Below are 23,046 nucleotides of genomic sequence, written 5' to 3' on the forward strand. Positions count from 1 at the left end.
TTAAACTTTATTTTCAAAGATAGTTTACAGACCTTTTTTTCAAGACTAATTTCTACATCGGGTATGAGCTGCTGATGCTATTTAAAGCTGATATCATATATTGATGTGGGGCACATAAATGACAGCATTTCAAAACTCCTTTGACTGTTATTGAGTAGCAGGTGTCCTGATGATCTGAAACAAAGGAATCCAGCCTCTGACATGAATGTTTTTACACTGCAAGTTGGCGTGTAATTGTGCAGAGATTACCAGTCAGGCAGCATTTTGTGCTGCCTTTTCTTGGAACTGTTCCAAATTCCTTAAAAAAAACACAAACAAAAAAACTTTGCTGCCTGTAAGTTTTGCTTTTCGTTATGAAGATAATAGCCTGGAAAAAAATTTGCAAGCAATTGCATCTAATCTACTGTTGAACTTCGTCTCATCCATCTGTTTTATCATTGATAAGATTTTTCAAGTAATTTTGTCCAACTTTGCCCAACAAATGTTTACGCCTGTGTTTCCAGGTGGGATGCAGGAATGAGGAAATTGGTTGACTCTTTTAATCAAGGTACAGGACTCAGATTTATTAATACTCACTCATGTATGTCCTCAGTAAGCCAAGCCTGCATCCATATCTACCATCCTAAAGAGCAAATGAATGTATAGATTTAAATGTTTGATGTTTTATTCAAGTGCTCAAAAAAGGAGGTTTTCTAAGTTACTAGAATTAGGCTTTTTGATACTTATTAATCAGTAATTCAAAGTTGTTATAATGTGTTGTCATTCTTATCCTACACTATTAATGTTAAAGCAGGAGCTTTAACAATAATTTGCAAGTAATAGCCAGTTATTTTCTAATAAGTGAAATGGAATGTAAACTCTGTTAACATTCTTGAATTTTAAGATACAATTTTAAGAAATTAATAAAATAACTTTTGAAAGTGTTGCTGGAATCTTGCAGTCACCAAATGTGACCTAACTCTTTAGTATATCGTTTCAGTAGGAAATGCAGGAAGAATGTCAGTTACTGATGAAATCTGTCCAGCTATGGAGAGTGAGGGCTATGATGGGTAGAGTAAATCTGTCTGAATAATGTAGTGAGTGATGGAGGTGGATTGCTTGGCACATGAAAACTTCAACGCAGCAGAACTACATCTCTAATTTTTAAAGCAGGGAGTTGCCTGAACAGTTGTGGCTTCTGTTAGCCTTTTCAGTGTTGCATACCTTTGTATGTCATTTATAAAAGCTAGCATTAGAATTATCTGTATTATGCATTGTATAGATCTGTCAAGTTCTTTGCAAAGAGCAAGTTGTCAGTTTTTCCCCTTGATAAAAAATTGCCCGTTTCTAGCACCAATTGACATGGCAGATGAACAAGAAATGGCACTATTTATTAGTAAATTCTTGGTTTCCTGTAACTGCATGTATTTATTGATCTGATTTCATATTCTAGATAAACAGTCACGAATATAAGAGTCCTTTACCAATTTTTGGCTGTAGGTTAGGAATTAATTCATAGCCAATTCCCCTTTCTTTACTGAAAATAAGTCCCCTGAAAACTTGCTATGATAATTTATTTGCATAGTGGATCAAGCATGAGAAATAATCAAAGGAATGGTAGGAATTCAGCCTTAAATTAAGCTTATGGGTAAATAGGAGAGGCAGACCAGTGGGACCGAAAAATTATTATTTTTGTTTTACATTAATTCCATGTTTGATCTTACTGCAAATAAATTGCTTTTGAGAAACTGATGCACTGATTACATTTATTTATGCTGTATTTAATTAAAAACTACAGAGCTCATATGGACACAAAGGCATGCTGCAGATTTTCTTGAAGTTTATGAGCAAAGTTTCACCCTTGGATATGTTTAACTAGAAAAGCTTTGAGTTTCTGCCAAATTTAAATGCATACAAACTTCTGTTAACTGTAAGTGGTTTAGTTTATTACATTTAAATAATCTTTTGATACCACTGTCTTTGTGCAAAGCAGCAGAATATAGGTAACTTTTCTTTAATAAACAGAGAATTTAAGTTCCATGAGCATCCTTACAAATGAACCTGAATTTCTGGAGGTTTATAATTGACAGCTGATGAATCTTACTAAAATCATAATATATAGTATGCATTAAACACCAGGGAAACTTTACAGGATAGAAGTGATCCCTGCAGGGATCCCTGATGTCTGATACAAAAGCAAACTGGATTGAATCTTTCTTCTGGTTTGAATATTTGTAAAATGTAAGAACAGCTAATCTGTATTAGACCAGACTTTATTGTTAAACGATAATTCTGTCCCTTAGCACGGTGAGAAGAAAATTATTAGAGAAGATTGTAGCGTCTGAGTGATCATGTAACAATGCTTGCATATTAAATTTCAGCTCAGGGATTTAGAATTAGAGATAATTGCACTGCCTCACACACACGTGACTTCATTCCCTCTACCCGTCTTGCCAGACTGAGCCTCTAACACGTGCAAGTCTTTATTGTTCACCATGGCCTGCCACCTGGAGTATCACATCTTGCCCTTCCATTGTATGAGAAACAAACTCTTCTTGCTTTCCTGAAGTTTCCTTCCTTCCATGCAGGGGTTTTTCCTCTCTCCCCCTGCCCCCCCCTCCCCCCATTGTATCCAGTCAAGGTCAAGCATTGCATTGTGCTGCCTTCCCCAGCAGAAGCACTAGCAGAGTCAGTCACCTCTGTGCCTTCCATAAAAGTTACAGGAATTCAGTGTATTTGACACTTTGACACCAAATGCCCTTGAAATTACCATACACCTTAACATTTTGAGAGGAAAGTGGAAGGACAGGCAGCTGAGTAGGTAGAATTGGGGAAACAGAGAGCTGCAGTTCCTGAGAGCTGCTGTTACCCAAAGTCGATAGAAGAGCTGGCCCCGACTGGCTCTGCAGAGCACCACAGGTCAGGCTTGTTCAGGGCACTGCTGTCTGTGCTCCTTGTCAGCTCCAGTGGTAACACATGGAGCTGTGGTTTGTGTTTGCCGTATGGTTTGGAACTGGATTACACCACCATTCCTCAGTTTTGTCCCAGTTTATGCTTTCCATGCAAACTGTGATCAGCTTAAGAAACTGAAAGGCTGCTGGGGTTTTCATAGAAGGCATGCTTCATTTGGCACACGATGAGCACTGTCACGTATACTACGCTTCAGCTTTTGTAAATCAAGGGCTGCCTCTCAGCACATTTCTGCTTTATCTCTCCTGACTTCTGTGATGTGATCTTCATCTGCCTGCTTTCAATGTGGTTCTGACATACTAAGGTTCATGAAAAAGGAACAAAATGAAACTGACAGGCAACAAACTCTGGATTTGTTTGCTTGGATACATATGTATTCAAGTCAGATCTAAAGTGAGGTTGTCTTGAGTGGAAGGTGTTCAGGGAGCAAGCTGGTTATTCACCTATAAATTTCCAGGTAAGGAAAGACAATGCTTTTTAGAAGTACAATGCATATAGTACAAATACTGTACCTGAAAGGTAGGTTCAAATTCCTCTAGCTTCTGTATGACTTCAGGTTTTATGTACTCTTTTTCCTATATACTGTATACTTCCCTCTTTACTAGAGATCATTAATTTTCAGGGGAAAAAAAGATTGTTTTCTGCCTTAATAGAAAATTCAAATTAAATTCTAGATTGAGTTCCTGAGTACAATGCAGTTGTTAGCCAGCATAGTTCTGGCAAAATTTAGTTAAGGTGCTTAAACAATACTGGGTACTAGCAGACCTTGGTTTCTAGAAGTCACGTCCTTGTGGAGAAGTCATCCCCTCCTCTGTTTCTTATGTCTGAATAGAGCAAATGGTTATCTGGCCTCAAGGATAGTCTTGAATAATCTCAGAGTCAAGGACAGGTATATGAAGGTGTTATGGATAGTGTACTTTTATTTTGTTTTCTATGTAAATATTTCCTATATGACCAATGCCAGTCTGCTGAAAAGTACTGAAATCATGATAGTTTACATAGATGCATTTCTCCAGTAACTGAAATAAATTTGAAGAAGGCAAATTGATGGAAATTCCACACACATTTGTTAATATATATGGTTTGGACTACTGATTTAACAAACCCAGCTTCTTCATCCAAAAGCTGTGTTGGGTGACTGGGAAATTATAGTGAGAGAAACTTCATCTTTAACTAGTTATGTCTCTGTGTTTTACTTTCTCGAGGCTTTATGAATTACCTTGCCTACTTTATGGTTTTGCTCTTGGCAAGCTTATTCACTTATCTATCCTAATTTTCATGTAGCTGTTTGATTTATTTTTCTTAAGATTTGACATAGTTTTTATAAGTGATAGAAATCTGCTTAGAAAAAAATGTCATGGAATGTAAAAAATTAAAATCCAAAAGCCTAAAAAAAAGAGATAGTGTTACTCTGGTAAGTAAGAGTGCTGGTTATGTTGCAGACTGTTCCAATTTTTTTAATGTGTATTTAAGTTTTTCTGAAATTTATGCTATAATGATATCCTGTAGTGAGTTGGGTGGGCAGCACAAAATTGGAGAATTCCTGAATTTTGAATGTATCAATGTTAGGGATATTTCACTGAACCTGAAATACAGTTGAGGTTTTGTGATGATTTTGCAAAATATACCAGTAGAAAGTGCAAATGTGTGAACTTGTAGTTCAGGGACAAAAGGATGATGACGTGTGAGCTGACAGCAGTCTTTTAGAGCAGAAATTATCAGTGTGGTTCAATTTTCCTCTTAGACCTAATTTCATAAAAGAGATTTCTCCCATAAGTAAGTTGTGTTAGTTATAGTCAGTGTAGGGTGTAGCTGTGGTTTCCTTCCCTTGGAGCTTGTTATCCTCACTCCCAAGACTAATGAGAAAAGGACTGAAATAACACAGCTTAACATTGTATGTTGTGTGCAGTGCTCATCAAACCAGAAAAAAAGTATGGTGGGAGGAAAAAAATTTAGACAATGATCCTACAGACCTTTGCCCAGCTGTGCATGTGAGGACCAGTTACTTTCATCATCACTCTGTTGCTATGCTATTCATAGGTGTCATTCATATTGTTTTATCATCTGATGCAAAATAAAAAACAAGTTTTAAAGAGTGATTCCTGTTAAATAGGAAACAGTTACATGAGTTGTCAGGCTACCAGCTGAAGCCAGAACCTTTGGCCTTTGATCCCTATATGGAAGTGTTTTGTAGAAAACAGTGGAAATAATTGTGATAAACTCCAAATATTAGTATTATTTTCACTTTCCTAATCAGGTTGGATTAGAATAAAGTTGATCCCTTTATGAGAACATAGCTTCTTTTCAGTCCTTTTAATTTACTGTACTTGGTGTGTTGCTTGAGCAATTGGAGCTTATGCAGTTCCTGAATTTTCTTTAAAGTTAATTTGGGTTTTGTTATGTTTCCATCAGCTTGGGAGACTTGAATGTTCAAAGATTTACTCTCATTCTTCTTGAATGTCCAAAGATTTACTATCATTCTTCTTGGCTTCCTGAACAGCCTGCATTTTTTATAGCTAGACCTACTCCTCAAGGCTCTGACTTGACTAGCAAGTGCAAAATGACAGTTCTTTGTTAATTTTGTATATTTCCCCTTCATTCAGTGCACTTACCTCCAGAACTATTATTACTGAAGTTGGCAGGGAGCTCTGAAATGGCTAGTGCTTTTCACTAATCTCCCTGTTGCCTTCACTGAATAATAATAATTCAATATTCCAACTCTTTGTGATAGGTTATCATAATAAAAAGGAAAACCACCACTGAAAAATAGCCCTTTTTTTGGTAATATAATGCATAAAATGTTAATTAGCTAAATGTCATGGCTACCTCATGGAAAACAGTAATCAGACTCCTCACTCTGTGAGGTGAATCTGTGTGACCAAGGAGCTGGTTGACAATTTAGGTTGTTAGCTGTCTTCATGTTCCCCATTCACAAGTCAGACTCATTTCAGAACTTGATGCAGACGTAATTTTACAGTGCCTCACTTTTCCTGATACCCCAGGTCCTCTCAGAAACAAATACATCTTCAGTGTCCTACCATCCTGATGGTTTATCTTTTCTAGCCTGTGAGCAATGAAGATATCACACAATGCTTGGTTCACCAGCATAGCCTGGTAAAATTAGCCTTTATCAAACCAAAAATTCTGGCTTGTATTTTTGGCAGGCATGTGTTTCTTTGCTGCAGAATACAAGCCACCTGGGCAGAAGGTTAACTGCTGGAACATAAGATGAAATGCCGTTTTCTTTCAGATCAGAGTGGCAAGGTGGCACCAGAACACAGACCAGAGAGCTTTGCAGGTCATAAAGGAAGATTTAGATTGCAGGAATTCTCAGTGCAGGTGGGCAGGGTACAGTATTCAGAGTGGTGTTTGTGAGCCAACTTGACTGTTTTAAACAGCTTTGGTACAATTCACAAACTGAAATTTTATGTAAATTTATATTATTATGGAATCTTTCGTGTGCCATCAAACTAAACTGTCCTTTGTTATTCTTTAATACTCTATATATTCATTCACTCCAGACAGTGTTGCTTTAACTTCCTTACTCTGGAATTATAGTGTTACTTATGTAATTTGAAAACAATTATGTGTTCTTATATTATTTGTCTAATACAAATATTGTGCAATGAATTTATTTATTTATTTATGTTTTCTTTCTGTCTAATCTTTGTAGTAACATCAACTTCCCAGCATGCTGGGAATTTTCATGATAATTTTGTTTCACTTCATACAGGAATTTCATGCTTCTTGTTATTCTAAGTGTAGCTGAACAGGGAAAAGTTATGGTGGGATCTATGTTGTTCTGCAAAGACTAATCTTGAACACAGATTTATTACCTATAGGTCAGCTATCAGCCATCATGCCTAAGGTTTCCTTATTTTTATTAGTATTATCAGAGGAGGAATTGTATGTTAATTACAGCAAGATACAAGAGTTGTCTGTTAATTCCTGGTTAAATTTTCAGTTACAAGTGAAATCTCAGTTTTGACTCCAGAGTTTCCCTGCAAAGCTGAGATTTGAGAGGTGCATGATCCAGGACAGCATTTTAACAGCCAGCGTTCTGGAATCTGTTGGGAAAACAGTGGGCAAATTTAGGAACTAGGGTTAAGCCCAAAATAAAATACTGGAAATGCCTTCCAGTCATCTCCCCTTCCATTTTTAGTATGTATATTTTAAATTAGGAGTATTGACATGAACTTTTAAGAAAACTTGAGTTAAAGATACCGTCATAATGTAGTAATAAAACCCCAGTGTTTCCTGATCCATCTATAACTGACAGGTGACTTCTGTGCCAGCTGAATGTTCAGTCTGATAGCAGATGGTGCAATCTGTGAAAGCCACTTGGGTCCTTCAGCAGAACTGCTGTTCTTAACTGCATGAATGTAGAAGCTCTTTTGCAGAGCAATGGTTTTTGAGTAATAGAAATGTAGTGCATATTCTCTGTAGAAACATGTGCCATATTTAGCTCTGTGGAAAAAGGTGTATCCTTTTTCCAGCTCTCTTAATTCTGTGGCTCTGCTTGCCCAGAGAGGGTTGTTTCACTTGCTTTTGGCAGGCCTGGGAAGTGGCAGGACTGATCCTCTGCTGCCCTTAGGTGCCTGAGATATTTCAGCGGCTCCAGGTCTGTGAGCTGCTGATTTTTTTGCTCTGTGGTGTACTGCAGCCACATGAGGGCAGAGACACACAATGTTGTGCACAGCCACAATGCCCTGCCTGCTCTATAAAATATTGCTGGTACTGGTATCTCAGTGCAAGTCTGTTGGAAAGCCTGCAGCATGTAGCTAGATGAAGTACAGTGGTGCATGTTCTTGGTGTGAAAGTCATTGAAATAATCTTTAATCTCCTTCTACCAATCAAGATAATTATATTGGTATAAAATGTAAATATTATGGCTTATTTTCTACTTCAATGTTTCAAGACTAGAATATTTGCATTGCACAAAGACAGGGAAACCAACTCCAGGTTTCCTAAGTCTGCTTTTCATCCATAACAGCTTTACAGGATCTTAGGGTATTGACCTGAAACAACAGATGAATTGCTGCTTGCAGCCCTAGTGGCTGGTTTTCCACTTGTACTTTTGCATCTCAAACTTTGCTTGGCGAGGGGGAGACATTCTCCTAATAGTCCATTATGCAGTTTATTGGTTTTGCCTGGTAATGTACTGAGTAAGTAATAACCACTGATTAGTAAACACTTCCTTAGAATGCTGATTAATACTTGAGAGAGAAAACTAGCTCAAAAAAGGAAAAGCGTTTAAAATAATAGGATAGCCTTACAGGTAACTACTTATGGTTTGATGTTTGCGTATTTGATTTTGAGTTTTGATCTAATCTGTAGCTCTGGATTCTATTCTGACTTTTGTATTAACCAGAGTGTATGCTTGGACAGTCACTTATTTGTTTTTAATCTTCATTATACTATAGATGAAATTTTACAGTACTGCCCAGCGTTATTAAATAACCTAGTGCCTACTCTGGATTGTTTTGCCATAGGAAATAGTTGAATCGAAAACTTAACAAAGTTTTAATAGGAGTGGGACATTTGTAAGGGAATCAGAAGCAGCCAGGGGTGAAATAGTTACTGACAAAACTAGAAATTTTTCTTCTACTTGTTTTATGGTTTAACCCCAGCTCTGTGCATAGGGAATTGGAAGGATTGTTCATGGAGAAACAGGAACCCTACAACTTCATGATACAGAAGTTTTCTCAAAACATTCATTGTTTGTCACTTGCCACCAGATCATATGCTTGCATTGATTTGTAATGAAACATCTTGTGATTGATATGTCTGGCACTTGAATTGAAACAAGTAATCCTGTGATAATAAAAAAGGCAGTGGTAACATAAAAACTATAACTATACAGCTAAAAGATACCGAGGCATTCAGTGAACAAAAAGTTAATGTTTTTCCTCTTTTTCTCTTTGATCTCTGCTGCTTTTCAATCTGATGACCAGTACTCATTTCTCAGTCTTAGCTGTTCTAAACAACACTGGTTTTGCAGTGTACTAAATAACATATGCAAATGCTTTTAGTTTTCCTTCTGAATCTTGTAATTTAGTAATTCACCTATGCACTGGAAATTTTACTCCTTTTTTTCCCTGATATTATCAGCACACAGAAGATGGGCAGTAATGGCAGTAGAGGTTTTGTTTCTTTTTCTTTCTGGAATGATGGTCAGGGTTATTTCTATATCAGCAGAGTGCCCTGGCAGCCAAAAGGGCTGTGTCCTGAGGTGTATCAGCATCATTAGACAGTCAAAGAAGGTGGTGGTCCTAATCTGCACTGTGTTGTAGCTGCCCCACCTTGACTACTGTGTGCATTTTTGGTAATTTCTCAGTACATGAAAGGCATCAAACTATGGGAGTCTGTACACAGGAGGGAGATCAGGATTGTGAAAGATCTCAAGGAGCAGCTGAGGTCACTGGATTTGCTCAGCTTGGAGAAGAGAATGCTGAAGGGTGACACCAGAGGTGCTGATTTCCTCTCTCTGGTGAGCAGTGACAGGACATGAGGAAAGGGAATGAAGCTGCATCAGGGAAAGTTCAGACTGGATGTTAGGGAGAGGAATGATTGAAAGCCATTCATTCTGGAATGATGGCTGGTCACTGGAACAGGCTCCCCAGGGAGGTGGTCACAGCACTAAGCCTGGCAGAATTAAAGGACCACCTGGATGATCCTCTTAGTCACGTGGTTTAGGTTTAGGCAATCCTGTGAGGACCAGAGAGTTGAACTCAGTGATCCTCATGGATGCCTTCCAACTTGAGAGATTCTGTATTTTTTTTATACACAGAACTAGACATTCCATACTAGAATGTTTTTCCTTTTCTGCATTTTAGGTGCTGTATCAGGAGCCAGAGAAAGCTGGGAGTATGATTCAGGAGCGAGAGACCTTCAGAGTCCAGACCTCCACAGTCATTTTATGTTACAAAAGGTGTTGGAGTATGGTAGAAGCAATGTGACTCAACAGGCTGCTCTGCAAAGACTTCTAGCTCAGGCCTCAAATTTTAGCAACTCTGTTGGAGGAAGCTACTTAGAACTTGCCAACACTGTAAGTGCATTTTATATTTAAGTCTGCTTTTAAGTTTTGTAGGAGGATTGGTGTTTAATTTGCTTTGGTTTTGTTTTTGAAGAAGCATATTTATTCCACTCTTAGAGCCCTTATTGAAGTAATTTTTACTTTATTTTTCAGAAAATCCATGTGATATTAGCAATAGTTTTGTGTATAGTGTTTCCAAAGCTTCATAACCAAGTTGTGTCAAAAAATGTAGTAATCTGTGAGTGGTCGAACTGAAGTTCCTAACTGATACAATTTAACAGAAGATTTGTTTATAAAAATGTCCTCCCAATTAATTTTAAATGTGTCAGATTGCTCAAAAGTGTTGTGCAGCAGAATTCTTCACATATTATTTCATTACTACCCACTAAATTATTTGGTACATTCTTTAAGCCCTTGGTGTGCTTTTTTTATTTCTACAGGCAAATACTATTCTCCATTTAAAAAAGCCCACATAACTGTGTGTGCTGGTTTTGACTGGAGAAAGGCAAATTTTCTTCACAGTGACCAGTATTGAACTGTAATTTGGACAACACTTTTGGAGGAGTAAGACATTATTTTTTCCTTGTTCCACATTTGTATTGAGATCATGTTTGTGTTTTAATTTTAACCCAGGTATCTTATGAAAGACCACCTATTTTGTAGTATGTTTCTGGTTTATGTTGCACAGAAACTTAGGTGGAGAAGTAAAAGATGCTAAAATGAAAGTGAAAAATTTCTAATGAAAAAAAAATTACTCTCTATTGCCATGCTGGACTTTGATGAAATAGACTCCTAGTTCATGATATCATAAGATAATTTAAACTGTAAGGGAAACTTCAGGAGGTTGTCTGGTCCAACATCCTACTCAAAATGGAAGTGATTGCTGACAACAGAGGAAAATCAATGTCTTCAAGCCACATTATTTAAAAAGATGAAAAGTATCTTGACAATGCTCACAAAAGCTTTCTTGTTTTATCCAAGTTTCTAAACATGAGCTATACAGGGCCTGTTTCCATATGCAGAGTAAAAAAATATAGATATTAAAAATTCCTTTAGAGGAAAAAGAATTTAAGAAAATTTATATTTTCTTAAAGGAATTGTGTTCTCATTTTTTCTATGGAAGATAATAAGAGATCAGCTGTGGTTCAATTATGAGCTCACCCAGAAGTGTATGGAAGCAGAAAACAAGCAGGCACACATGTATTATAAAGAGAATAATATGGGGGAATTGAGAAGTTATAGGCCATTTAGCAGCTCTGTTTGTATGTTCCATTTCTTGTGGGGAAATAAGAGCAATTTGAAGTGAGAGCAGAGGACATGTAGATTTGTAAAAGAATATAATATAACCCAATATAATACCTCCTTTAAGAGGAGATGGAAGACAGACAGTACACATCATGTTTCTCCAGTAAAACATCTGACCCTGCCTTAAGTGATGTTCACATCATCAAGGCAAGAAACATAATTTAAATGTAACTACTAATGGTTGTACAGTGAGGATTTGGAAGTTTTGTGCTGTCACATATTTACAGAGATATAATACAAAGCTGCAGTGTGCAATGTTACTCAAGAATGCACTGTGTGATGGTTCCTGCACTGCTATTATATGTAGAAATCTAAAAAAAAAAATGCAGGAAGCTTATAAAAAATATAAGATTTCCAGGTTTCATGGCTTTCTGAGTCAGAGGAGGACATCAGGAAAGGTTTTTTTACCCCCAGGGTGGTTGAGCACTGGAAAGGCTTCCCTGAGCAGTGGTCACAGCACCAGCCTGACAGAGTTCAAGAAGTGTATGAACAATGCTCTTAAGCATATGGTGTGACTCTTGGAGTGTTTTGTGCAGGGCCAGGAATTGGACTCAGTGATCCTGACTAGGTCCCTGCCAACTCAAGATATTCTATGATTTGGTGATCTCTATATTCCTTCTATGCTTGTTGCCATGAAAGATGCCTGCTCTTTGTTTTAATCTGTTACACTTCTGCTTTAGAATATTTCTTCTATGCTTTTCAAAACGACAGTAGGGTCATCAGTCTCTCATTTATATGTAGACAAATACAATAACATCTTCATTTGACTCCCTCTGAGCACTGGTGTCATGGGTCATATGTAAATTTTTGCTTTGGCTTTATTAAACTGGAGAGAGAAAGGAGCAAGAGAAAATTGAGAGAATTATTTACTTTGGGTTTCAATATTTATTGATCTTTCCACAAAATTTAATACTAAGGGGCATGCTTACTGCAGTCTAAATTTAGGCTCCTCGAAGAGATAAACATAGTCTTCACAGAGCTGAGATTTAATATAGGTTCTTCCTTCTCTGTCTCTTCCTCTAATCTTTTACTGTGCTGTGTTTGCCACAATGACAACTGGCTGTTCCCTAGCATTCATTCTCAGCTTTCCCATTCTTAAAAGTTGAAATCAGTTAATTAATCAAGTGTCAACTCTTGTTATTAATGTCCTAGTTTACTTTCTGGCAGGCCTTTTTTAGCCTCATTTTGATTTTAAACTGTGCAGTCAGGCTAAAGACATCCCCTGTGGTGATAACGTACTCCTACAGCATAGATTATACCCCTTAGTCAAGACAGAGGGTTTCCATACTGTCCTTAACATTTAGGTTTTCCATTTGCAAAAGCTAAATGAACATCAGTCCACTGTGCCTAGGAAACAAAAAAAATTTATAAGGGAATTTTTTTTTAAGAATGCTTTTTTATAATTTTGGGAACATGCAGCTCTACAGCATTTTATCAAAACATAATGCCTGCTCTGAAGCATTATTCTTTGTCACAAGAGTGATGCAATTTTTTAAACAGTGCTATTTGAAATTTAGCCATTTTTACTCATTGTGTATGTCTCCATCATTGTTCATTTTGCATCATTTTGCTATAATTTGATTTATTAAACTGTGTTCAGATTCAGCTTTTGTTTTATCTGAATAATTCACCTGAATAATTTGTTTTACCTGAATAATTTTTCTGTAATCTTGATAATCTCCTTCAACATTTTCCAGATTTGCATTATTAAACTTAAATATTAAGAACTTGTTCCTCTTTATAGCTCTTCCCCTTGGTACCAACATTTATGACTGAAATATTAAGCTTACACATGACTTGTCACCACTTACTGATGATGTATCTATCTGTGCCAATAGGAGGAGTCCTCATGTGTGTGTGTGTTTGGGAGTCGTAAATAATTTAAATCTTCATGGACAGAAAAGAATTCAAGCATTTAGAAGGATTTGTTGGTGCATGTAGATGTTTGGGAGCAGCCATGGGATCTCAGTGTACACCCTATAGTGCCACAAGGAGAGAGAGAATTCTGATCCAGGAAATGCAGTATTGCTGTTCTATGAAAACATCACACAGGCAATATCTCAACATGATAGGCATATTTCACATTAAAATTCCACTGAAGTTTAATAAGCAGAGAAAAAAGGTTTGCTTCAATTCCCTTTTTGTATTATCCTTGCATGTGATTAGAATACACTTGATTTATTTTTTAGCAGAATTTGTGGATATAAATGGTAATGCATGTATGTGTGCCTAATGCTGGTTTCTGTTGCCTAAGTGAGGTGTGCAGATGAATGTATTTATTGTCAGAAGTAACTTCATTTACATAAATAAAAACCCATTGGGTCTGTTTCATTTGCCACAATGATAAGACCTCTATTATTTTACTTGGTCTGCTGAAAAAAGTCTTTAAAATGTGACCCTAAGTATGTTGATACATGGTGTTTTTTTAACTACCCTGGTCTGGTGAGATCCAGAACACTGATTTTTCCATCCAAAGACACTCCTGCTATACTAGAACCTCTTTAACTGCACCTTCCTTGCCAGAGCTTTTTTATGTAGCAAAGATTTGATGACAATATGGTTGACTTACAGAGAGGAAGGGTACAGCTGTATTTTTGAGAGCAGAGTGTGGTAGAACTTTTTATGACCACAGTTTAGGAGGCTGCATTACTATTTCCTTCTCAATGCAGCCATGCCACATGGCTGCATTGAGGTTATTCTTAGTCAGAGAGAGAAGCTTATTTACAGAGTTGCCAGAATTACTTTCTGCAGCATCTCACTCTTCTGGCCAACCACAAAGTGTGCATAATCCTGCTTTTTATCTTGTGCAGGGCTGTCAATGCAAGGTGGGAGGGTGTTGGTGCAGACTGCTCCACCTGCAAAATCTGCACTTCTCATCTCAAGAGGAGCCAGTTTTTGGAATGTCTCCATCAAGGACAAACAGCAGACTAGTATAAAAATTTTCTTAAATGCATCTTCTTGTAACTGGTCTGGTATATGCTCTTTCTTATCTCCCCCCTGTCTGATTTGCATGCGTCTGAACCTCATCTGGAGATACTAAAGACATCACTGGGCTTGAGAATGGACTGTTAATTTGCATCTGTGTGACAAATTATGCTTTATGTACAGCAGAATTAAAGCAACTAAACTGGTTTAGTTCTAGCTATGGACTCTCTGTCAAATGCAGATACCATCTTTAGTGTGTGCACTGCCCAAAAGTTTGTAAAGTACAAAGTTAAACTGAAAATAAGTGTAACAAATCAACATATAGTTGTGTTAGCATTCGTTTTTCAGCATTGTCACTAGCAGATGAGAACTCAATGTCCTTGTTTTAGGAAGTGTCATGCTATCTGACAATAGATATTCCCACTGCAATATCTCTTTATTAGTCAGACTCAATGAATGTCTACTTTGCTAATTTTTCTTCCTGGAGAGCATTGAACTCAAGTTATGACAGACAGAACCACTATTTTGAGAAGGCTATTCTTTTTAGTTGACATAGTTAATACTAAGCAGTAGTATTCTGAAAGTCACTATTACATTTTTCAGGAACACATGACTTTTCCTTTCCTACCTGGATCTGCTCCTTAATCAGGCAAACCTAATTTGCTGTGGTCTACTTATATTAGTAGTTTTTATGTATAAAAGAGCACACTTAGTATTATCATTGTGTTTACATTTGTGTCAGGCTGTAGTGCTGCTTGTTCTGGATAATTGCTTCAAACAGTATCAATGCTCTGCTTCATCCTGAGTCACAATAAGCATTTATGTGCTCTGAGGTACATGTAAATGTGAATTAAGTGATTTACATGTAAATTCCGTACTGCTGTCATATTATTGACCATATAATAATTTCTTGTAATTCCTTAATGTTGTAAAATGTACTTAGTACTTTAGCAGGAGAATATCTCAGAGGTGCTTGGTATATGGCATATGTTCACATGTGATATTCTGTGATGAAATTCAAAGTACCGAATTTTATCTCTTTGTCCGGACCTTTCTCCAGCACATCAGGCAATTTGCCAATACATCAAGTGTTCTGTTACTTCTTACCTTACCTCCTACCTTGACTGTTGGATAGCCAGCTGATATTTCTACTGTCCTTTGCTGTGTGACTATCAGGGCATGTGCCTACAAAAGCAACAATATTTCATTACAAAGACTGAAATTCAGATTACTTGATGATAAAGGATGTCTGCTTGTTCATATAAGTTGTTATGTGGCACGAGTCAGTGTAATGTTAATGTGTTTAGGGGTTAAAAAACATGGTATCATTCACCCTCCCAAAAAGATGTACACCTTGTCTGTATAGTGTGATTTTTTTTTTTTAAGACTACATTTTGGGCTCATTTGTACTAAGCAAGTAAATGTAGGTTTTAAAATTAACTCCTTAAAACAGGAAGGATTATCTGGTTACCTCAGAGAGCCAAGATACTTGTGCAGGGGATGAGGGGGAAAGGGATTCTTAGAGATTTGTGGTAGTCTAGGGATACTCTTGCATCTCTCTTAAATGTGAACCATTTTCTCTTTTGCTAATTTACAGGCATTAGATGTAAATTAAATGGTAATCCTGTGGAAATTCTTTTGGGAAATTATCTTTTAAGGGAAAGTAGCAAGAAGTCTGAAAATGGAATTGTACGGTGAGAAAGGGACTTCTGTGGTTGTGTTGTAGGCTACTTTTGTTTGGCACTTTGCTGTTAATGAGAATCTACTTCAAAATTTCTCATTTAATTTCTGACGCTTTTATGATTTTGGAACTCATGAATATTGGTATGTCCTTTTCTGGCAAAGTTTGCCCCTTTTATCCCAATCCTTCTCTCCAAATCTACTCTGTTTTAAAATAATTTTATTTTTGCCTTAGTGTGGGAAGCTTTGCTCCTTCAGCTTCCCCACCCCTTCCCTTACAGTCAGGGAAATGGGCCCCAAAGCATCAGGTATCCCAGGCTCTCCAGGCCCTTCTTTTTGATTGGGACAAAGTAATGCCTTTCTAGCCCCTCTGCATGAGGCTAGTGTGGATAGGAAATACTTAGATTTTGTGTATTTTAAGAAATTTATCCAGTGCCTAGGCATTTTGTGGAATGTGTTGGAATTTGGTTGCTTGTGTAGAGATTGATTTTTCATGACTTACTGGCTGGGAACTCTGTTCCATGTTTGGGAACCAGGACACACAATAAACCACAGGAGCTGGATCTCTTCCTCTTCTCCCCTTGCAGCCATGCTTTCCCTATATTCTGTGTGCATCTACTGCAATTTCTTTTTCATGCCAATAAAAATCATTGCTATAAAAATGTAACCTAATCATGCCTTCGGTTAGAACTGAAATGGAAAGCCCTGAAATAGAAGATTCTAGTGGTGTGGACAGTTGAGCCTACTACAAAAGCTTTGTGCCCAGGGTAACCTTGCCTTCTGTGCATGTGCTTCCAAACCAAGCATGTTTTCCTTTCTGTCAGGCTAAAAATAGAATCCAAGAATTCCATTAAAGCAGGAACCGATTATTGGAATATAGATTCAGGAGGGTTGGCTTGTCCAAAAGCAGACACAAAGGCAGTTTTTTTTCTGACAGACTTTATGTTTAGGGATATGGGAAGCTGTTAGCTCTTTGATCTCAAGCCAACATTGTAATGGACCTTGTTTGTCTCAAGCAGGCATCAGCTGTAATGGGATTATGCTTTTTGTTTATAGAGGCCTGGCTTCTATAGCCTTCTAAAATCATTGTCAGTTATTAGTTTTTCTCTTAAAATGGACATTCTGGATTAGGTCTGCCAGGACTCATCTGTTTTATATGAAATGTAGCTTTGCTGTCTTTTGGATTTCCAGCATTATAACAGAGATAGAGGCGAGAAAATGGCAAATTATATATATATATATATATATATATATTAAAATTCTGTTACTATTTCCATCTGCAGACAATCATAGCACAGCGTGATGGGTGTCAGCACGGGTCACATTTGTTCAGGCCGACTATTAATAGATCTTTTTGACTGAGGCTTTTAATTGGATCTTTTGCATGACAGTCAAACCTTCTCTCTTACAAGCATATGACAAAGTTGAAGTGCAGAGAGTGATGGGTTTTGACCTAGTTTGGATGATGCGAAATGGCATGTGGCAATCAGGCACTGTAGGAAAGAGGGTCTTAGCAAGGGTGTTTAAGTAGATGTTTTGAAGGTTTCAAAACTTCTAATTTAACTTAGTTGCAAGGACTTTGTATTTTTCCCCCCCTCATTGCTCAGAAAATGCCCTTATGCATCCAGTTTTCTTTGCTGTGCTCAAGGAAGTTCTAGCTCTAGTTCAGATGTTCAGATCCTTTTGCTTTTCCAAATTTATTTTTCCAGTTGTCTGAGACGAAGAGCAATTCACCTAGTACAATGGGCAGCATCATTGCACATAGCTATACAGACCATAGTGTTAGCGTTATTATTATTAGCAGTGGCAGGCTGAGTCTGAGGGTCAGGGTTAGTCTGGTGGAGCAAGATTACCCTCCTGGGTTCTGGTGTGCCAGAGCCATTACTGCGTACCTCTTGTCACAAGGTTTCCTTTTTCACCAGATTTTCTGCCTGCTCTCTGAGTGTGAGCTGCTGACTTGAGTTTAAGTTGGCAATGCCAAGCTTCTGTGAATCCTCATTTTTTAAAAAGGTGGGGAGATGACTTATTGCCCTTTTTCTTATACATACACTACACCCTTGTGTTCTGGTTACATGAAATACAGGATTTCAGTAATTAAGTAAAAATCTTCATTGCAGTGCACAGTTGAAAATGGACTCTCTTAAGTGCTTTTGCAATTCAGTGGTAGTTTAGTTATAATGGAGTAATCAGCTGTTGTCCTGCCAACCCAGAGAGGCAAGGCAGAGTTCCCATAGAAACCTGTCAGTGGCACAGTAAAATTCATTAAGATGCTTCTGTCCCTTGGAATTATTTCTCTGCCACTGTCAGGCCTGGGACACTGACCTGGGGCAGTGCAAGATGCTGCCATTGTTAAAAAAGCCCCACTCCTCTTCATGTTGTGATGTTTTTAAAATGACTGTGTGGTTGTCAGCACAGCTGTTTTAGGGAACTATTTTGGTTCTAGCAGTGTGAGAATGGGAGGGGTGTGCTTATACACATGTGCTCTCTTGTGCTTACTGTTCTTACTTTGTGTTAAAAACTGTTTCAGCATGATTGCTCCATTTTGGGCTAGAAATCCACATTATCACTTCTCATCTGCGAGACAGTTTATGATTGTAGCTGTGTTGCAGTGAATTAGTAAACTCCACCTTTCTTCCTGATAGGAAGCAACCAAAGTAAACTTTGTTTTTTCAGGAAGGGCATTGTCTGTCCTGTGAAGAGTTCATAATGAAATAAGTTCACCCCACTGAAATACTCAAGTGAGGTTCATGCCTTTAAGCCAAATAGCCATCTGTAATTTCATGAACTCAGGTTTGTATTCATTTACCTCCTTGAAACTATAATTTTAGGAATGTGACTGGAGAAAAAGACATTGAATCTTTCTATTCTCTGATTTTTTAAGAGATTATAAATGCATGTTATTGTTTGAATCTAATTTTTACATAGACACTGATTTTCTGATATGCATTGTAGAAAAGGAGGGAAAAGTCTTTGTTTCTATAGCACCTACATGGGTGGTAGGTGTTTTTCATAATGAAAAAAAGCCATCTTGTGCCAAGATTCTGAATTGTGAAGGCAGAACAAACAAGATTTTTTAAATATGAGACATGAGGTTGTTTATTTTACTTGGTTTAGTTGGTTGATACAGCCTTATCTGAAAGTAAACACTAGAAACAGTAAGCAAATAATTTCTTAAAGTAAGGAACTATCCAGATGAGGCCTGAAAATAAAGATTTTAGTTCTGTAATCATCTGAAGTAAGTTTAAGTGGCTTGAGAAAAATGTCTTGGGATGTCGAATCAAATAAAACCATACAAGAAAGAGAGATCATAAATGCTGAAGCAGTGTTGTGTGCTGTCCCTTAAAATGTAAAATGGAGCTGACAGGTATGAAGGCTGAAGTAGACATGAGTGAGGCAGACGTAAGATGGCCTTGAAGGTTATGATGAGAAACTTAAATGTAGGAAAATGTAGAGGAAAAATGTCACTGGGGAGATTTAAATTGTATATGGGAAAGCATTTAGAGGGAAAAAAATCATTTTCTTTACCAGATCTATAGGTCAGGTTAGAACAGAGAGTTTGGATTTTATGTTTAGCTGTCCACAGAGAGAAAAAACCCACAAATACCAGATCTTTAGAAAAAAAAAATCTAGTATTTATTGGCTAGTAGAGAGTTGAGAAGTGATCTGTAGACCAACTTCATAAGCAGCTACTAAACTATGCAGACACAAAATATATCAAATTAATGAATGTAGATGAGGGCTGTAGAAATTCAGTTACAACAAGCATAGAATAGATCTAGTTGAAAACTAGAGGGTTTGATTCACTAAAATTTTTCGATACATTACTTCAGCTCATGTCATTGTTAAGGTAATTTTAGCTATAATTTCTGCTTTAAGAAAGAAAGCCAAACCTTTAAGTGGTCAGACAAGTTGACATTCTTGTATTTTAAGTGCTCATGCCAGCTAAAGTCTTGCAGGGCTTCAAGCAGAGATCTGTCAGATGCTTGCTTAGCATTTGTTCGAATTAGTTGGACTGAAGATGTTTCAAGTGGAACATTTCACTGGATCCAAATATACATAGGTAGATAGATAGATGGATAGATATAGCTAAGTGTATGTACATGCATGTATGAGAGTATGTGTGTGTGCACACTTGTTTGTGAAAGTATGTACAGGATATTTACAAAGGTCACACACTGTACATACACAAATGGGTGAAATAAATGTACATGTGTGTGTGTGTGTGTGTATGCACATATAGTCAGAAACTATCCAACAGTTCATCTGTTAAACATTCAGAGATCTTGTCCACAGATGGTGAAATGGGATGCTTGGCTAGGTGGGGGATGAAGTGCCAAAGCACAGTTCTGATGTAATCCAGGGGCCAAGATCCATCCCCTTTCTTTGTGGGAACTCACATCATCATCGATCCGTGGTTCAGAACACTCCAAGTGAGGGAGTTGAGTGTTCAGTGTGCCGGTGGAAAGTCAGAGTGGAGAGAAATCTTGGCGTTAGGAAAAATAATTACATGCAGATGTCTTGGTATATTTCAAGGGCTGCTGAATACTTGCAGAGGCATGATCATAACTGTGGAATGGGGACTGGAGCTGGAAATGAGAGCCTCTGAAAGACAAGAAACAAAAGAGAGGTAAGGATTAAGGAGGGAGTAGAAGAAACCTCACTATTAGAGATTGGGAAAAATAGGAGAGACTTAGCAGGGGATTCTTTCTGGATTCTTGCAGATCTTTCTATAAAAGTCAGAAATTTTGGAAGAGATTCCGTTCACAACTGATAGACAGGAGGAAATAAAAAATGGCTACCAAGATAGTAGGGACTTGAAGTGAAATGAATTAATTTTCTTGAGGTTAATAACTGGAGGAATTATGGATATGAAGGCATGCTAAGCAGAAGGATGATGGCAAGAATTGTAGTTTACAGAATGGCCGTGTTGGTATTTCTAAGCAAAGAGCAAATAAAGCGATGATAACTAGGTGGCTGTGACATAGACATGGCTGTTGTCTCTCCTTGTCCTCACAGACAAGTCACCAACATAAATAACAGGCACAAATTGACTCCTAGTCCTTTTCCTGTCCTAGCCTGATGCTGAGGTTTTGTGGGGTCAATGGGAATACAAATGAATATGATAGGCTTGGATGAAATGACACAAATGAGAGTGTTTGTTTGACAGGTTGGTGAGTGGCTTCCTGGAGTGAAATACTGGAGGATGGAAAGAGGGATCAAATGTGAACTCCCAAGGAGACTGGTCAGGTCAAGGACGTGAGTTTTTAAGTGAATTGAGTAGCTAAGGAAGGGTGAACAGGTGAGAGTAGCTGATTGAAGTGCTGTTTCGTAATTATATTGTTCTAGACATATTATCTGTTTCAGACTAATTGAGATGGTTTGATTGAAGGAAAGAAAAATATTTGCTCATGTTTTCTTCAGAGACAGTGCTTCATTTTTCAGTGTAAGGTTAATTCCAATTGTTTCAAATGGGTTGGATTTTTTTTCTCTCAGCCTATGGGCATAACCTTTACTGTCACTAATGAGAACAGTTTGCATCATGAGCCTACCATCCCTTTCAGCCTCTCCCTCTTAAATCATGGTGCATTAGTGCTATTGAATAAAGAATTTTCTGGAAACATTATCCAACTTGTATATTGTATTGAATATCTGCTTCCAAGTTTAGCTATCATACTAATCGGAGTGCTATTTTCTAATGGAAATTTGGACTTTGGCACTATGCCAGTGTGTTTTGTGTAAGAATGAGAAGGAAAAAAAAATTGTACTCAAGTTGTTTGTACTAGATTTGCAATACTTATAGGTGTGATTTGTGTGTTGGATTGTGCAGGGTGAGTTAGAGTCTGTTCTAACTGTAGGGATGATCCTGGAACAAACAGGAACTAAATGCTCAGTAGACCTCAATTAGTTGCATTTCAATTACAGAGTTAATTAAACAGAACCAGCCAAGGAAGCCTTATTTCATACATCCTGGAATCGTGATCAGCTAATGGTGCATGTTGCATGCAGAGTGAAACTCTGAAAGTGGTACACACTATGCTGAAGAATATTTGACATGCACATATTTAGTAGATAATTACTTTTATGCTGTAGTTTTTACTCTACAGCTGTTGAAACAAGGAAGGAATATTCATGTGTGCCAAGTGTGACACCTGCTCTAGTAACTGCAAGTAAATAGACTATTGTAATTACTGAGACATATTATGAGGGAGAGGTCTTATATAATAATGAGAATACCAGTGTTTTGCATATTTTGTGGCACTTTCAGAAGTACAGATGAGGTGATGGAGTTGTCACTTGTCCCAAAAAATCCTTTCACACCACATGATAGGGCAAATCTTATTAAATGCTTATTCAGATACAATCAATAAACTAGAAATTGTCAGTGAATCTCAGACATATGCCAGTGATTCTTTTTCTGCAGCTGAATGAGAGTAAACAAATGGAATGGGGTGGCCATAGGATTTAGTTCAACAATCAGCAAACTGGCCACAATAATGGTTGTTGCTGCATAATTCTGAAATTATCTTGGAAAGAATCTGTCAGTGCAAATGCACTTATCACAAGCAGTGTGTGCATCATGAGTGCTTTAGAGGTACATAAGGCAGTAATGGATCAGAAATGCCCTGTAACTGAGTGGAAGCCCAGGCCAGTGTATCTGTCTCAGACAGAAAGCGTGTGGTGTATGTTGTTTCCGAAGTCTCTCTGCTAGTCAGGTTTGTCCATCTTCTTGTTACCTACTTCCACACTGAGGCATCCACTGACAATGTGTCATCTTGGGCTAAGAAACTGAATCTGATTCTTCTTCCCACTCCCAGTCCACCCCCCTACCTGCCTGCAGAGGCTAAAGAAAGAGGCAGGAACAAGGCTGAAGGCAAGAAAGCATTGCTCTTCGAGGCAGAGAACTGAGTCACCAAGACAGAGAATGAACAGTCAGCTGCCAAACAACAGAGAGGGACTGAGTCCAACAGGCCCCTCTCTCACTGAGTCACAGGGTGCTCTGTTCATTTCCTGGCAAAGCAAAATTGGCATACTTGAGGTTTTCTTTTGTTTGCTTTGAAGCCTGCCTTTGGCACAAGGCAGTGGGAAAATACACTTTGGCTTAGACAAAGTTCTTAGTACCCTGCTATTGTATCAAGTCACTCACATGTATT

General features: G+C 37.7%; 1 protein-coding gene across 2 annotated transcripts in view; it reads left to right on the forward strand.

The window, feature by feature from the left end:
• MCC (MCC regulator of WNT signaling pathway) overlaps positions 1–23,046 on the forward strand; it is a 183,138-nt gene that overhangs the window by 17,974 nt on the left and 142,118 nt on the right. For both annotated transcript variants that reach the window (XM_064735489.1, XM_064735487.1), the window contains exon 3: positions 9,786–9,997. In XM_064735489.1, the coding sequence (XP_064591559.1) occupies positions 9,786–9,997 (212 nt within the window). The remainder of the gene's footprint in view (positions 1–9,785; positions 9,998–23,046) is intronic.

The sequence above is a fragment of the Zonotrichia leucophrys genome, chromosome Z (genome assembly GCF_028769735.1).
Source record: "Zonotrichia leucophrys gambelii isolate GWCS_2022_RI chromosome Z, RI_Zleu_2.0, whole genome shotgun sequence".
Classification (NCBI taxonomy): Eukaryota; Metazoa; Chordata; class Aves; order Passeriformes; family Passerellidae; genus Zonotrichia; species Zonotrichia leucophrys.